This window comes from Macrosteles quadrilineatus, unplaced genomic scaffold (genome assembly GCF_028750875.1).
Source record: "Macrosteles quadrilineatus isolate MER2022 unplaced genomic scaffold, UCM_ALF_1.0 Scaffold_1__1_contigs__length_201487025, whole genome shotgun sequence".
Classification (NCBI taxonomy): domain Eukaryota; kingdom Metazoa; phylum Arthropoda; class Insecta; order Hemiptera; family Cicadellidae; genus Macrosteles; species Macrosteles quadrilineatus.
Window position 1 is genome coordinate 69,076,734 of NW_026542594.1, and position 19,172 is coordinate 69,095,905.

Genomic DNA, 19,172 nt, shown 5'->3' on the forward strand with positions numbered 1-19,172 from the left:
AGATATACTAGTGGCTTGTAGGGACATAAGTCCCTAAAGAGCTCAAATGTAAAACAAATTATTGCAATATTTAAACAAACTCTCAGAATTAAATTATCACATTAGCACACTACTCAAACGTTTCCACATGAAACAAGCATTACATAGAGTTTGAATTTCACAATAGCATAAAAAGTTTACTTGCACTGTTTGAAATATATAATAAGACCGCATGTCCATAATAGCCTATTTAGATAATTATATTTATTTGAGAATACCTAGTTATTTAAACTGCTGATTCATATAGTTGGTATGGTTCTTTAATTCACAATACCCTAGGATAAATATTATTTATTATAACCTAATTTAGATTACACATAAAACTGTAAAATACTTCAACTTGTGTTATTTTCCCATAAAAACCCCATTAACAAAAAATTGGATTTTAGAAAAAAACAGTCTCGATTAAAATTAGGATGTTATGTTCCTTTAAATTTTGAACAAGATTTTACAAATCCCATTTCTGTAAAAATTACAGTTCAAAAGTTGTAACTTATGCTATTTTCCCATAAAACTCCAAAAAATTGTAAAAATAGGATTTTAGGAAAAAAGTCGGTTTTGATCAAAAATAATATGTTATGGTTCTTAAATTCTAAAAAAATATTACAACCCCCATTGCTGTAAACAGTTACAGGAACTTTTGTGATTTTTCCTTATGAAATATCATAGCTACTCCCACCGATTACCCCTGATAAAGGTTGTTGACAAGCTTATGGGAGAAAGTATGTGTCAGATTGCTGATACCATTTATTTACATTTACTTAGTTATTTTGTAAACATAGCAATCCATAAGGCCAATGTTAAAAATTAAAAACTTTAAATTACTTTTAAGTGATATACTATAGGCATTATTAAAACTGGAAATTGTATCGTCTCAAACCTTCCGATACATTGTCAAAAACCCTTGGTAAGTTTGGCTAAAACATGTCAAAGGATGTTAAGAGCTCCGCCGCTGCCGCTTGTTAAGAGTCCTTGGAGCCTAGTTGTTCTACCTACGGTAATAGATACTTCCCTAGGAAAATTAGATAAAAGAGTGTCATGTAAAAAAAGATTTTAAATTGACAACAATTTTTTCTAAGTACTGAATTAAAAGATATATTTTACATTTACCTTGGCTTCACACAATCATAACCTCCGCAATTACTTTTTATTATTTTTTTTTGTCAACACCCCTATATTATACTGGGAAATTACTGTTTAATTTTTAAGCTTTTTATTGCATAAAACCGAATTTCCTATGTCAATCCTATGTTCCTCTGTACATATTTATAATTATTATTTATTAATAGGGGTCTGCGGTGCACCGAAAAAGTCGGTACGGTACGGTACAAGCTTAATTACCGTCATCGGTTCGGTACAGCATTTTACACGGTACAAATTCGGTTCGGTACAGCCTATTATAATAATAAATTACTTTCAGTTTACTATCGTAGTCAACAGCAGTTGGTTCCGAGCACATAAAAGTCTTATCAGATGTTTGTTTACGATCTTCATAATTTATTACTAGCGTGATGATGTAATAAAAAACCCATTAGCAGTCCCAAATCCATTAACATTTTATCTTGACAATAATTGTTGTATTGAAGTACTTCCAAGAACTGTTGAGTTTTATCACTTTTATTTCTTTACGACTTTCCCCAATTCTGTTTTATCATAAAAATATTAGTTTTATGATGACTGTTAAATGTTATCTCTAACTTAATCAGTACTAGTGTACATGTTGCTCGAATTCGAGCAATAGCAATGTATTACAGGAGTTATTTCAAAACGAATAACAGTCATATTTACAATGAGTTTAAAAGAGTCAACTCAAAGATTACCGGTGTGTAACTCAGACCATGTTTATCTTCGTTATTGATAAACCTAAAGCAGTCTGGCCGGTTTTCTCCTTCTCTAAACGCCTCGCTGTACAGGCAACACAGGTCATTGATGGAGGGCCAATTGAGAACAAAAAGTCGTTTTGGGGTAGTGTTAGGGCGCATTTGTAACCTAATAGTTGAGTGTGTCCAGGGTCAGGTGCCGACTGTGATGAGTTAAGCCTAATACTCGCCACTGATCTGTAGCTGCGGTCGTTATCACGATTACGCCTCCTGTCTATGTTTCGTTTTCGTCGCGTCGGAGACATTTAAAAGAAAAAAACAACAACAAATAAACAAATTATAGGTACACAAAAACACTATAAATGCACAAATTTAAGTTATAATCATGCTAACCCGATCCGTCATAGCGACACAAAACAACCATAAATACACAAATTTAAGATAAAACCATACTAACACGATCCGTCTTGGGGGTTATGTTTACACAAACTCAAATAGTAAACAAATGTACTCAATGCGTTTCATTGAATGAAAAATAAATAACAGCAATTAAATTATACAGCTGATCAAAATGTAAACAATTATGTTCCTCATAAGGATAACATGGGAACTTTCAAAGCCACTGGGGCAGAGCCCAAAGGACTTTTTCAAAAATGTAAGGCCAGTTTGCAAATCTACGCGACACGCTCTTTCCAGTGAGACGTCAATGAATGAAATCGGTTAATAAATGGCGGAGGAGTTCAACCGACAAAGTTTCATGTAGCGTATTAATTATATAGATTTTCGTGATTATTGAATTTGCCGCTGGCCATTGCCTACTGCCATAAAACTGTTTATGGCTACATATTAAACTTGTAACTAATCTACAATCTTATTTTATAAATTAAAATATTTGTTTTGGATATTTTATCTTTCTATTGACGACCATGGATATATACAAACTTTTGTCGTGATTTTAATTTCAACATCAAAATACAATATTGCACAATCGTGATATTTTAGGCCATTGGCCTTTATTATGCATCCGGTATTGCTGTTTCAGAAGAGAAGCACGTTGATAAATTATAAATTGATATTCCCGTAATTAAAAAGAATTATTTTATAAACCTATAAAACAAAATCATAAAATCTTACATAAAGATAACAAGGAAATTATAAAAAGGGTATAAAGATAACAACGTCATTCTTTCTCTTTGTTCTGCTATTTCTTGGGTTTCCCTTCATCACGCATTCAACAAGTTGCCATGGTTACTAATCACCCATGTCGTTATCAGCTTTTGTGACATAGCGCACAGCAGGGGGTAAAACTTGACAAAAATCGGTAAATCTTTACCTATTATTTAATTACCAATGAATGTACTACTTTATTGGTATTTGGTATTGTATTAATAATCGGTCCAAATGGCAGATTTTTGTCAAATTTTACACCAAATGTATTGAAATTTCAAGGTGAATATTAATAAAACAATTATTACCAAATATTTGTATTCATTTAAAAGATTGATTTGTGGTATTGGGTTCCCCACTGAGTGCAGCCGAGCGGCACTAATGAGGGTCGGACCTTCTTGGGGGTGAACAATAGACGGCTTATCAGACCCTCCCCTCCCCCGTGGTCTGGAGAAAGCATAAACAAACTATTGCACAAGCGTGCGTGACTTGACATTGAGCTGCTTCAACTATAATTTTGTCAAATGAACTGTTATGTTTCAAAATGAAAAACAATAATTTGGGACCATACTGCTTAACAATAATGGACTGCAATTATTGTTGAACATACAATCCATTTTTAACAAACTAAGATTATACGATTCAAATACAATTATAAAAATTATCTTGGTATTTTACTTGGGGTAATGAAGTTATGTAGGCTAGTGTAATTCTTGGTTCATTAAGGTTCTACTGAATTATGTTTGGCAGTGAATAAGTGTAAAATGCAACTTATAAATTCAGGGATACACACCTTTTACACAGTTATAAAGTCTAATTGCCCAACATCAAATCTTACTCTGTGATAATCCAAATTTTAGTTTCAGAAAAAAACTTTGCAAGAATTGTATCCATCTTATAACTTAACTAGTTTTGAAGCTGATAAAAAAAAATGGTCTTTGCCATTACTTCATCATAACCTCCAGTTTTTCATTGTCATCTGCTGTGAACAGCTGGCAAAACTACACTGTCTTCTACTGAATTCTTTTATATGTTTTTAAAATTAAAAAAAAAAACAACTAGACATTGTGTTTTTTGGAAATAATTTACCAGTTTTGTGAAATTATCTTGTCAATAAATGTTTCAAACATGTTTATTCATAATAACTCTTATCCTATTTTTAAACTACTTTATCATGGCTATTCAAAGTATCTCAGAGTAAAATAGGTAAAGCCTTTATCTCAACTGTGATTTTTCTTGACACAATCCTCGTAGTAGTTAAAGGTTTTGTTTTAATAATATGTGGTACAGTAATTGTTGTTAGAAAACCATGAATGTAGGATACTATCCATTTTCATAGTAATGTCTATGTATTAAAGTTAAAAATAATGGTTTAGATACAGTTCTGAGAAGAAAACCGCAAAAATACGGGTAGCCGCGTACCGTACCGATTTTGTACCGAGAACCGAGGTACAAAATATTGTACCGTACCGAACCGTACCGACCTTAAATTTTCTGTACCGCAGACCCCTATTTATTAATAATTAATATATTAATATAATATATTAATATTATATAGGCATAATATAATTTAATATAACATATTAATTAATATATTAATATATAATATATTAATATATTAATAATTATTATTTATATACCTTAAGGTGTAGTACTTAAAAGACAACTAGTAGTACTTAAAGACAACTGATTAAATAATTATAAATCGTAAAGTGAAAATAAAGTTAGATCTTAAAAGAGTTTAATATAAAGAATTACGGTTCTTCAGTCATTGGGATGTAAAACAACGATCTTACTAAACTACATTTTTGCAATGGTAAAATGCAGAAACATACACCGTAGTCTACTAATTAGCCACCATTGATATACCAAGATAAAATTGTATCCATCTTCAATAATTGTTCATCTTTTGTTGTTGTCAACGGTAGCGGGTTCTGCAATGGCCGTTGCCAACCTCAAAACCTGAAATCCCCGCGATTCCCTGTCCATCTAGCTGCGCTGCAACTTAGGCGCGACTATACTTGATCTACGACCATTTCAACTTAGGCGCGAGCTCCCAAGCCTGGTTTCTGGTCCGGGGACTAAAGTTAGGCGCGTCCAACACTAGGCGCGTACTAGCTGGGCTCGAGCTCCCAAACCGCCTCTAAATTAATTTCCTATATGGGAAATTAGCTAAAAACATAAACTTGTCTGATATACACATTGTATAGTTCTGTAATTTCGGTGTACATATTTGCAGTTTGGTATAAACTATAAATAATAGGGATACGCCATGAAGAGCCTTTTAACAACAGCTAGAAATCACCTCATGAACATCATATACCTATTTTTAGTGGCTACATACTTAGAATTTAACATAGGGTATTAAATCAAATTAAACATAAGAGCATATATCATGTATATCACCTGCATTTTGATCAGGTATTCCAACATCTCGTGTGGTCCATCGGCAGATGAAGCAGGCGAGATAGTAGACTTTACCAGGCGTCTTGGCACCCTCAGGGCCTCGTGTGATTGTCGATGCTCTCACTGACAATGCGTTGAAACAGTTAGGACAGTCCATGCATGACCCACATCTACCCAAAACAATAACTTTGTACACAATTATGTTATAGGTATTTCATCATTCATTAATATCATTATCATTGACATAGCCTAACAGAGTTTCCGTCTCAGCTCTGACTTGTCTTATTTAGTGGATGACTCCGATTTCAGAATTATAAAACCCTATATAATTATAAGCCCTTGTCTCCTTATCAAGGTTTTACTGTATATTTATTCCCAATTTAAATAACATTAGATTAAATAAGTAGGCCTACTACTTAGGCTTGCTGCTACAGGGAATGTAGAGAGTGATTTTTTTGTTTGTTTTGTAGCAGCTGTTATAATAATAATTAAATTAATTATAATTAATAGTATAGGACAAAATAAATCAATTAGCCAAATATGATCCACATATCCATTTAAACAAGAAAACTACAACAGTTTTGTTGAAGAAAACTACATGAATTTTGTTGATGGAAAGACAGTGAATAGCACTTGAATCTCACTGGTATGGGCCGAGAGATCCGTCAATTCCTATGACCGAGCCTCCATTCATTGACAGCGTTTCATTGGTTCTCTTTTAACGTCCTACGGAAATCATGATCACTGGTGATGAGTGTTGCTGCGACCACAGACAAAGATCATCAGTGTTTGCTATCAAAAAGCATTATTTGCTAGTCTACACTGGCTTTCCACGGGCCAGAAAAAATCTGCTTGCAGGCCGCATGGGGCCACCACAGACCGTAGGTTGGAGACTACACGATGACCGTAGTAAAAATTGGACAAAAATCAGTCCTGGGTCTAGGTCTTATTTTGCCACCAGTCCTACATCCCTATACAGGAATTCGATAAACACAATTTGAATGGAAGGACATGTGTCACAAATTAGACTAACCTTTTCAAATGAAGGTACTCCTAGGTGGTATTTAGGTTTGTCCTTTTTACATTTTTTTAAATAAGTAAAAACATAGGTACCTCTTTTATCAACATCTTTGTTGTTTTATGATTTTGAGAGCAGGGGTTATAAGCAACAGTTACCGTAGTTTGTAGCATGCCCCCTTCATGCATGACAATATTTTGAAAAAACTCCACATACCACCTTCTTCCAAATAGGCCATTAATTTGAAGAGAATATGTTATGTTTGCAGTTTACTGAGAGGGGAAGTGTGATTGACAGGACGCAGCCTGGGATGATCAGATAACGGACGAACACCAATGCACCACTTGACCACTTGCAGTTTGGACTCAAACTCTGCCGGGTTAGCGGCGTATGTTTTTTTTTATTTGATCAGTTACCAAATGTTTCTTATTTGTGTTTGTGTCGTGTTTAAATGTTAATTTATTATTTTAGTGTTTAAAAATATGACGCTCTTCGTTTGAAGAAAGAAAACCGTCCTTGTACAGCCTGATGATGGTGCCATACAGGTGCCGAGTTAGTTGTGTTTACAACAACACTGGATTGCCTAATAGCAGCTATTTGAACCTTTTTAATATTATTCGGCAATACGGAGGCTAACATCTACAATGAATATTAGTCCTCCGGGATTTAAAAGAAGGAAGGGGGAAATGTTATGTATGCTGAAATACTGTTCTGTAATTTATTCAATCAGATGTTTCATAAAAACAATATTTTGTTGACTTGTTATTTTTGTCATGTACGTTTGTTAAATAAAGATTCTTATTTCATATATTTTATTCTATTTAAATGTAATAACGTTTCAGAATATTTGAGTAAAATCCAACCAGGTAATTGAAATTTGCTTAGTCTGCAGATTTCCTGTGGCGGGGGTAATTTTAGTGAATTTCCCATACCTAAACGAAAAACTATTTAGTTGGTCATTACTAGTAGGCTACAGCTCAGGAACCTGCTTAGCCAAGTTAACTTTATTGATATCTGTTACAAGTTATATTTATCAGGTTATTCTCAAAGAATAATTAACTATCAACACATTTACTCTGACTTCCTTACCTGTTTTTCTTCAAGCGAGCTTCAGCAGTGGGAATATTTTCCAAACAGTTGGAACAATAATGAGCTTCAACCTGAAAAATATAATTTTTTAATGTTTTTGTTTTTGTACAGGTGGGTAGCTTAAATTAAATAACCTAAAATAGAATACTCTGAAAGAATAATTGTGAAGGAGTTAGGTCTAAGCCTTGGGCTATTTTTACACTTGACGACGGCACGTCACCAACACGGTAACAGCACAACGTCATCGGTAACACTAACACAATCTTATGAGTCCTGTCATATTGAGGGTTGTGCTGCAGCCAGGTTGGTACATGCTATCAAGCTGCTGACGCTCCGCCCTGACTTTGCTGTGGCTGTGCTTCCAACAACTCTAGAGCAGTGGCAACACCAGTGGCCCCAGAGCTTAAGAAAATTTTCAAAAAACGTATCTCATCACCATTTTATATGATTATAAATAGTATGTTGATCCTAAAGGCCATTATATCTGTCCATCGATTTTTAGGACAAGTATCAGTGCCGACAATCAACAAATTAAAATCTGAGAGTACAGTATCAGTATTTCAATACCAACAGGGCAGGGACCTATTCGTGGGGACGTTTTGACAATGACGGCTACCAATGCACATTGCAGGTGTGGCAGTCCTTATTTTTATCATTTAATTATTTTACTTAGTACGATAGGTCAGTAATTAGTAATGTGTATAGGCCAAACCTCGAAACCAACATTAGGGAAACGATCATGTAAGCATCTTGTGAGCATCACGGAAACAGTTTTAATATCCACACAATTGCGGTTTTTTTCTTCTCACACAAATAATAGACACACTGTCATAGGCTATTCTTCCAAAATTAAAATTTCACATCCTATCAACAATTCACTGGCTTTTGCCCGGTCTTCCAAATTCAGGTACAATTCCCGGTTTTCCCAGTATCCTGGTCGGCAGGGCATACAGGTAACAACAAATTTATTAAATTTACAGTTACATACTATAGGCCTACTACAATAAGTATTTGAAAACAACATGATAGTGTTTTATCACAAAGTTTTTTCTTTGAGTTGACTTGGCTTCTTGGATTTGTTTATTAGAGAAGAATAGCCAACGTATCCTACACTAAACTTACAACTAAGTCCATATGGGAAATTTCCAAATTATACTTTTGGAATTACCTGCTCATTTTTAGCGAATTTCCCATAAGCTATTACCGTAGGTCTCGTGGTAAGACCTGGACCCGGGACCGATTTATTTTTCATTTTGATGTATCCAGAGGCCAAAACACCATCCGATCAAATTCATATAAACATATATAAATATATGTTTTGATAGTTCTGTTCACTTTTTAGGCCTACTTTTTCAATTAATAAGCGAAATAATATAAACCAGAGTACCCTGAAATTTGTTTTTATTTAAACTTATACGTATTTCAGCACTAAGGCCATGATCACAGTATAAGTTAAAAAAGTATGTAAACAAATAATAGCTATTTACCTTACAAGAGTAGTAAGAGCGTTTTTACATCACGCAGGTGAATGTTGTGCAACGAGCAGAAGCGAGTTGCATAATTTGCCTAAGTGATGTAAACACGCTTTTGCGTAACGTGTAACGTACAAGATTTTACCTGACCCGACAATATACAGGAGGTTACGAACAATATTTTTCATTATCCATTTCACTCATCTTCTAACAGTAACGTTCATTTACAAACAAAAGCTAGGTTAGGACAATTCTTCAAAACATAACAATAAAATTCAAGCGCACAGCTGATTTCTAGCGTTGAACGTCGTTGGCTCCATAGAGGTATATTTTTTAAGTTAAGCACTCAATGTTATTTAAATGGGTTTCATTACCCCACCGAGTGAGTTTTTTTCAACTTTACATCACTCGAGAAGTAAAGAAGTTGTATACATCACGCTTGGGATAGGGAAGTTTAACATGGCGGGTTAGGTAAAATAAATAAATAGTTATATAAATTTATAGTAAATTTTGATTAAATGGTTAGGTGTATTTTTTAACATGTGAATGTGTAAGATTCTTCCCTGATTTTTTCATGTATTGGATTTTGTTTTTGTTTTTGCATTACATTGAGAATTTGGTCGCCGTGTTCTTTTGAGTGTAGGTATATTTGCAGTTCTTCTTTTATATCCATTTTTTCACCCTTTTACTCGTAATTTAGAAAATTTGACACATTCTTCTAATTTGCCATAATTATGATTATTTTCTAATATATGATCTGCATACATTGAGCGTTAGGATGATTGATTGTTTGATTTTACGGCTTGGATATGTTCTTTGAATCTGCATGAAAAAGCTCTTCCACTCTGACCAATGTAGAATTTGAGACAATTTAGACATTTCATTTTGTATATTCCAGATTTGTTATATTAGTCAATTGTTTGTGGGTTCTTGTTTGATAGTTTATTAATTAAATTGAATGCGTTGTTTCTAGATCTATAGATATCAAAATACCAACAGATACTATTTTTGTATCATTTGACATAACCAACTTGTACACCAACATTCCAGTACAATATACAATAAAAATTCTTAAAAATAGCTTATTATATGACTTAGAAGAAAATAAGATAATGAACAAAAATAACCCTCATAAGGAAAACATAATATATTGGCACAGATATGTAGATGACTTATGTCTATTCAAAGGAAATGAAAAATCGTTCACTGACTTTTTATCCTATTTAAACACAAAATCTAAGAAAAATAAAATTTGCAATGGAAATACAAAAAGATAAAATAAATTTTCTCGACTTCACAATTGGAAAAAACAATTACAAACATTATTTAATTTATGTCTGTCAGGTTTTGGAACAATCGACTGTTAGCTTTAGGCTAGCAGGAAGAATTTCACTGTCAGCTTTCTGGTAAGCCCTACGTTGACACATTATTTTAATTCAATCATTAATAAATAATAAAAAAAAATTTACAGTCTGAACTCAAAAACCAGGTTAGCGTCGTCTAATTTCTAACTGATCAGTTACCATAAATGTTTCGTGTTTGTGTTGTGTTTAAATTTTTATTATTAACTTCTTGTTAAATAAAATGTCACTCTTCGCGTGAAGAAAGAAAACCATCCTTTGTACAGCCTGAAGATGGACATAGGAGCAAAACTAGTTGTGTTTGCAACAACATTGGATTGCCTAATAGCAGGTAGGTATTTGAACCTTTTTTAAAAATATGAAATAACTTAATAAGTAAGTTATTTTACAATTGGATTGTAATCTTTGATAACCGAATGATCTAATAAAATCATTCGTAGTTGCAGCTGACAACTACGATAAGGATAGGCCTACAGTAAATAACTTAAATAGGCCTACTGTGCAGTATCAACAAACAATTTAAAAAAAATTATATTGAAAAGAAACTATTCTAAACTAACCTAACCAACCAAACTTGCTGCAACATTTCAAAACTCCATTTAACAGCCTATTCCCAATATGCCTTTTCTGTTATAAAACGGAATTTTGAAACGGTAACTTAGCCTACAGCAAGTATGGTTAGTTATGTTAGGTTGGTTTAGAATACAGTAGAACCCCTCATATCCGGCCACCACGGGACCAAGCCCCTGGCCGGATAGCGATTTGGCCGGATAAACCAACCTACTACAAAAATGAAAATGATTCATACCTATAATAATGTTAAATCAATACATGCTGTCAAAAGTATCATTTAAGTCTATTCTAGGATTATTTTTTGAAGAATTAACATGTTTGTACAAATAAAAAAAATTATTTGTAGGCTAAAGTTGTTAAAAAAAACCTGAAATTAAGATTTCAGGTAACAAAAACTATTAAACGATGGAGGTAAAATTAACATTAAATCAGCCTTGAAGATTTTTAGGACCTTAATAGTAAATACAATTCTACTCAACTTTTTTATCCTTTTTGTGAAATAAATACAAAGATTAATTTCCCAACCCCCAACTTTTTAGAGGTTAGGCCTAGTTCAACTGAGTTTAGTGACACAGTAAAATGTATTGAAACAAACAGATAAATAGTTTAGCTCAAACAAGTCGCAAAGACTAGTGCTTGCATCTAAACGTCTGTAAGCTTTGAGAAAAACATTTTGATATTGGCTTCCTGGAAGTGGCCGGATAAACAGAGGACCGGAAAAACCAAGGCCGGATATCAGGGGTTCTACTGTAGTTTCATTTCCTCCAATAGGTATATAGGCTATTATTTTTGCCTAAACAATGTTAGTTCTTAATTTGTAATTTAAATGCGTTTGAAACTGCATTAAAACACTGTACTGTACTAAAATATTGTTGTACTGTACTGTACTGTATTAAAACAGAAGAAAGGGTGATCAAGAAGTAAAAAAAAATAACGATATATCAAAATAAATCATCGATAATAATGAATGTTCCCTTTAACAGGAAAGTACCTAAGTTATCCATTTACCTTATTACATAGGCCTACTTTTTTATAAAAACAAATGCGTCCAGAGGAAAATTCCGTATTGTCACCGACCGGTAAAGAAATGTTGAATAGGCTATTCAAACAATTAACACTAGGCCTAATACCGAAACCCCGGTCTAACAGGCCCACGGGAATTTTTACAAACGTATGTTGACAACACTGTTTACTAAGGGGTTCCATTCCCCCAAAACCTTACCCCCTTTTCCACCCCTACCTGTTGATATATTGTTTGTTCATTTTGCGTGGGTGCCGTGACCTTGACAGGTTTGTCCATTCATAACATGTCCCAGAAGCCCAGCGTTAGTGTATTTTAAAGGGCGGTCTCACAGGCCCAGGGTTTCGGTTTGTGTGTTTCTAAGCGGGGTCCATTATTTCCGAATGGGGTCTTACAGACCGGGAGTTTCGGTATCTATATATTTAATACACAGTTGTAACACTGTTTTCTAAGTAATTACTGGACCGATCTACAAGATTTATGTCTCAAATTAAAGGGGATAGTGTGTAGATTTGCCGAACTTTCTTAGAATTTACGTTTTTTCTAAGGGCTACAACCTACAGCCCTTTAAAGGTCGAGTCAATACAATTCTTTTTGAAGAATATAATACACAGTTTATAAATTATTCGTCAGCTGTTTAATGTTTGTCAGACATTTGTTATTATTTTTATAACCTCACTTTCAGTATGCAATTATTAAACATGGAGTTTCTGTTTATAAACACACGATTTTGATCAAGGAAAGTGTATTTGTTAACTTATTTTTTAAATGTTTTAGTTTTCCTGCAAAGTGATCTGAAGGAAAGTGGTAATTGAGTTTAAGTTTGAGTATGGAATGTGAAATAATAACCATAGTAGGGAACGGAAACTTATTGTTTTTATCAATATAATTTATTCTCTACAGCCACCAGAATAATCATGGGGAAATCCGCTTGCAAGTTGTACATATAATTGCTAATGAGTGGGAAACATACAAACATTTTATAGTAGGTGACGAATCTTACTCAAGATCAGTGTTAGACGTTCAGTGGTACCAAAATTTACCTTCTCGAGATGGCAAGTACGCTGGGATACGTGGACCTACAATATATCAGTGATTTTTTTTTTCAAGTACACAGGGAAGTTGCTTGAGAAACTTTGACTTACCATTCGGTTCTGGTGAAGAGGTATGTGACTTGATGTTTAATGGCAATGTTGACTCGGGTCATTATAGCGTTATAAAACTTTATCATTAACCCCAGGGTGTAAAAAGTACAAAAAGAAAAAGCAAAGGTAATCATTAACCGGGCGTAAAGAGACATACCGAACGAAAAAAAATGTAGAGAACCATCGAACTAAAAAGGTAAAGAGCAGTGTTTGTGTTAAATGTGCTCTGGAAGACCCTACAAAAAAATACCAACACCAACTCTTTTGAATTGTTGTCGTTAGATTGGATTTGTCACTACTTCAAATCTATGAATTTCGAGTCAGAATAGACTAACTGGGACACAAAAATGTTTTAGTTTTCCTGCAAAGTGATCTGAAGGAAAGTGGTAATTGAGTTTAAGTTTGAGTATGGAATGTGAAATAATACCCATAGTAGGGGACGGAAACTTATTGTTTTGATCAATATAATTTATTCTCTATAGCCACCAGAACAATCATAGGGAAATCCGCTTGCAAGTTGTACAGATAATTGCTAATGATTGGTAAACATACAAACATTTTATTGTAAGTGATTAATCTTACTCAAAATCAGTGTTCGACGTCCAAATTTTACCTTCTCAAGATGGCGAGTACGCTGGGATATTTGGAACTACAATTTATCAGTGAACTATACCCTAACTATATTTGTTCGAGTAGGCCTACACAGGGAAGTTGCTTGAGAAACTGTGACTTACGATTTCGGTTCTGGCGAAGAAGTATCTGACTTGATGTTTAATAGCAATGTTGACTCAGGTCATTATAGCGTTATAAAACTTTATCATTAACCCCATGATGTGAAAAGTACAAAAAGAAAAAGAAAAGGTAATCATTAACCGGGCGTAAAGAGACATACAGAACGAAAAAACATGTAGAGAACCATCAAAATAAAAAGGTAAAGAGCAGTGTTGGTGTTAAATGTGCTCTGGAAGTCCCTACTAAAAAATACCAATTTTTTTTTAAATTGGGGTCGTTAGTTTGGATTTGTCAGTACTGCAAATCTATGAATTTTGAGTCAGAACAGACTAACTGGGACACAAATATTTTTCCTTATGTTGTCACAAGGGGAAGGTAAAATGAACTCCTTATCAACATTTTGAGTTTATGGAAAATCTTATCAACAGCGACTATAAAAAAAGTATTAAGGGTCAAAAGAGACAAAAAACTATTTGAGTAAAATATAATACAAATCTGCATTTGAAATGGCCAGTTCTAAGTCTCACTTGAATCAACATCTTTCTGGTAGTGGTAGTCTACATAGTTTTAAAATCCACGACTCCTTTTCCATCAAATTGGACCGTTAATACCCTCTAACATTGAACAAAGTATGCCCAACTTTATATATACGACGTAAACACAGCTTTTACTCACAGTATGGGTCAAAGATTCGTGAAATGCGACCAACTGCTGATGCGTGATTTACATGTAGGCTAAGTGACTATCTTTATTCCATACAACAAATGTAATGAAAAAAAATACCCCCGCCGCAGCAAACCTGCCGACTAAGCGAATTTCCATTTGTCTTAATTGATTTTCAATTAAATATATTTTAATAACATTAAGTTTAACGAGTACCTAGGTTTGCTGCTACAAGGAAACTAATAAAGTGTGTTTTTTTGTAAAATATTGATAGCTTAGTACAAAATAAATAAATTTGATCAAAATACAAAATATATCCATAAACAAGCAAACTACAATATTTTACAATAATCTCCATAAGAATAACATGGGAATTATAAATTAAAATTTTTTTAAATTTTCTCCGTTACTATTAACCGAACAAAAATACTTTTATATACTAAATTAATTGTTTTTTTAAGCTCTTTAAAAAGGTCTAAAGAGAAATTGGGAAATTTTGTGTTTTGAGGGTCAAAAGTGAGAAAAACCAATTTTTACCCCATAAAACCCCCCGTAAAGCCCCGTTCCCATGGTCCGATCATGCTGGTTCGCGAACTCATTCAAGTTTATCCCGCTTTACACTTTTAAACCAAATTTCATCAAAATCGGACAAAAATTACTCAAGTTATCGCGTTCACGGACGTATATATATATAAGTCTATATATATATATATATACATATATAAAAATCTGAACGAATGGTGTTTTTGGCCTCTGGGGACATCAAAATGAAAAAGTAAATCGGTCCCGGGTCTAGGTCTTACCGTGCCACCTACGGTAATAGCTACTTCCCTATAGGGAAATTCGCTAATACCCCCGCCGCAGCAAACCTGCCGACTAAGCGAATTTCCATTTGTCTTAATTGATTTTCAATTAAATATATTTTAATAACATTAAGTTTAACGAGTACCTAGGTTTGCTGCTACAAGGAAACTAATAAAGTGTGTTTTTTTGTAAAATATTGATAGCTTAGTACAAAATAAATAAATTTGATCAAAATACAAAATATATCCATAAACAAGCAAACTACAATATTTTACAATAATCTCCATAAGAATAACATGGGAATTATAAATTAAAAATTTTTTAAATTTTCTCCGTTACTATTAACCGAACAAAAATACTTTTATATACTAAATTAATTGTTTTTTTAAGCTCTTTAAAAAGGTCTAAAGAGAAATTGGGAAATTTTGTGTTTTGAGGGTCAAAAGTGAGAAAAACCAATTTTTACCCCATAAAACCCCCGTAAAGCCCCGTTCCCATGGTCCGATCATGCTGGTTCGCGAACTCATTCAAGTTTATCCCGCTTTACACTTTTAAACCAAATTTCATCAAAATCGGACAAAAATTACTCAAGTTATCGCGTTCACGGACGTATATATATATAAGTCTATATATATATATATATATATATATATACATATATAAAAATTTGAACGAATGGTGTTTTTGGCCTCTGGGGACATCAAAATGAAAAAGTAAATCGGTCCCGGGTCTAGGTCTTACCGTGCCACCTACGGTAATAGCTACTTCCCTATAGGGAAATTCGCTAAAAGAGACGAATATAGGAATATACTTGAGCAAATTATCTAAATATCATAAATAGCTGCTTATTAGGTTATCAGCATTGCCCCGTTTGTATACTATTTATTTTTCAAATGAAACTCAAATTAAAAAACATTCATTTGGTTAAAATAATATATCGGTTTGATTAACATTTAAAATAGTTTATACAGGCAAACTATCAGTTCTATTTCATGTAAAAAATTAAACAACCCCTAAATAAAATACAAAGATAATCAGTATTTGTTAATTATTATTTCTTTTATTGCTGACAATATTCCCGTGGCGGAGCACGGGCTGTTAACTAGTTAGTGTTAAGTTAAAACTTTAAAAATCAAACACAATAAGTTAGTGACAGAGCGATGTGGATGTTTGCCCTGTCAGCTGTTGACTGTCGAGTTACAAGGACCTGTCAAGATACCGGGTGTCGAGTTCATGAGGTTCAGTACGATTATCTAAGTATTGATGGCCCTATAGAGGAAAAATGGGCCACCACAACGTTGATCACAGGATAAAGGACATGATCACGCACAGGACAGTAGCCTATCAAGGTCATAACTTATAGGTAGGCCTACCAGGAACGTATTTTCGTCATACAATACTGGTGTAAAATGACAAATCGATTTTATAGAGTTTAACGTGGGCGGTTTGTCATTATTATAGGCTGACACCAAAATTTGTTCCTGGTGTATGACCTTGATACTGTCCTATCGTGTGAACATGTCCTTTATATCAGGTATAACGCTGAACGAGCCTATTTTTCCACAAACAGTGCCATCGATAGATTTTTGAGTGAGCTGTTTTACAAATTAAGTTACGATTGTATGACCAAAATTTGTTCCTGGTAAGTATATATATGACCTTGTTTTGAGTTACCTACTGTCCTGAGCGTGGATAGGTCTATGTCCTTTCACATCACCATATAGCCTAAGTTACTTAGGTATTACGCTGTGTGGGCCTATTTTCCAAAACTAACGTCATCAATAGACTTTTATAAGCGTGCACATTAACTTAACATAGGCCTAGGCCTACTTATTTGTGAGTTATTGGCAGATTCACACCAATGATCATTTTAGTTAGCCTATAGCCTATGAGAATCTTTATCAAGTTAGGGTTAGTCCACGACAAATCATCCAGCCTAAACAAAATTTTACACCCTACCCTCTCAGATTAGCCTGAAATTTTTGTTACGGCATCTATGGACAAATATAACAACCCATATTTTTTTATTTTTGTTAAATTCACTTTAGTTTTTTTTTTTTTTTTTTTTTTTAAATATACGTTTTTTTAACCGATTTATTAGAATTGGAGTCAGGGGAAAAGAACACTTTTTAGTTTAAGTCCGTCTGTGAGACTATTATTTAATACAAATACTTGAAATTTAGCACTCTTATAATTGCACCCTGATTCCAAAAATATGGTCCAAAATAGTTAAATCTTCCAATTTATTTTGGTTAGCCAACTTCAAAGTTGAAATTTCGGAAATATTTTTCTCGCTGTCGCCATTTCCGTAAATCCTCATAAATTTTTTCTGGCAGGTCCTACAAATTTGAACAAGGTGTAATTTTAAAGCTAAGAAAAAGTACTATAAGAATATGTAATAAAATTCATAATAGGTATTTTGTGTTACATTATCACAGTTCAAATTTATAAAAAGTTAATAACGGAAATAGTCATTAAAATTTTTACGAAAGCATTTGTTTACTTAGTGTTAATATTATATAATGCTCTAAATAAGAAAAAAGCTCATCTCCATCATCATATTGTAACAGAATCTAAACAAGTTTAAATTAAGTATGAGATAAGTATAAGCAAGCATTAGTTTTATGAAGTACTAGCAAAGCACCCGTCCTTCGTACGGGATTTGGATATAAGTATAAAATGCTTAGTGCAGTGATACTCAATAATCTTTGCGTTTGCAATGGGGTAGGACACAGTTTGATAAAATTTAGTTCATACATTTATGGTAGCCTATGATATAGGCCTAGTATAACACATCTACCATTGCCATAATGTTCTACCACTGCAACTAAACAATAGAACAAAATAAATTATCAAACGTTTGCACATATCAAAAATTATTCATTAAATTAAAAACTCAAACCTAACTGTAAACAGTTCTACTTTGACAGTTCTCATTGTGTATCACAGCTTTTTGTTGCTGCTTAGTTCAAACTAGCTGTGTGCCCGTTCTACGCACGGGGATCTTAAAGTAGTCAGTTGAAATCTTCTTATATTAAGAACAGCAGTTGGTTTGCATATTTTTAGATATGCTGGCAAAACTATTATATATAAACCTTCGCAAATACAGTACCTATCTGACAGTTTCAAGCCAAAACACATGCTTCACAATTCAATGTCACCCGGATCGTGTCAGTCCATATGTTAAATCCAATGATTAAACTAAAAAAGCTTTATAGGCCTAGATCTATGAGGCATAGCCCTAAGGTAGGCCTATAGTTGAAAGTTACTTCCCACAATGGTTCAAAGTATTTAAAGTACTACCTCAACCTCACCATTTAACACTTTATTCGGGTTGACATTTTAATTATCAAGGTGCTCTTGTCCTTTTCGTGACACTGAGAAATACGGACATAAATGCATTACCAACAGACATACACACAAAAATACAGAACTTAATTAGGGAAGTTGCTACGTTTTAAGCATAACAAAGTATATATAAAATTAGTATTTGAAATTTGTATTGTCATCAAATTTTATCATACCAATCTATATTTGCTTGGACCGAAGATGACCCGAAATGCTGTCGAAATGGCGTCTTACTATGTGAAATGAAGTACTATAGACAATTTAGATTGGTAATTTATAATAAAAATTACCAAAATGGGCCACAAACTATTGACACATAAACAACGTAAATCATAAACAATTCATGATGGTTTGTTAAACAAATATTTTACTTAAATGAGTTATCATTTTCTTAGCATAAACTAAAATTTTGAACCCAGACAGAAAAAGCAAAACTTATACAGTTAAGACATCAATTAAATTGAGTACGGCTATAATACGACTGTATAAATAAGGTGAACACCAACGATAACTA

General features: G+C 33.4%; 1 protein-coding gene across 1 annotated transcript in view; it reads right to left on the minus strand.

Annotated features, from left to right (window-relative positions):
* The window catches only part of LOC128983535 (dynactin subunit 4), an 80,486-nt gene that overhangs the window by 52,640 nt on the left and 8,674 nt on the right, over positions 1 to 19,172 (minus strand). The window contains exons 2-3 of the mRNA XM_054402838.1: positions 7,540 to 7,610; positions 5,433 to 5,602 (exon numbers count right to left, since the gene is read on the minus strand). Coding sequence (XP_054258813.1) covers positions 5,433 to 5,589 — 157 coding nt within the window. The 5' untranslated portion in view covers positions 5,590 to 5,602; positions 7,540 to 7,610. The remainder of the gene's footprint in view (positions 1 to 5,432; positions 5,603 to 7,539; positions 7,611 to 19,172) is intronic.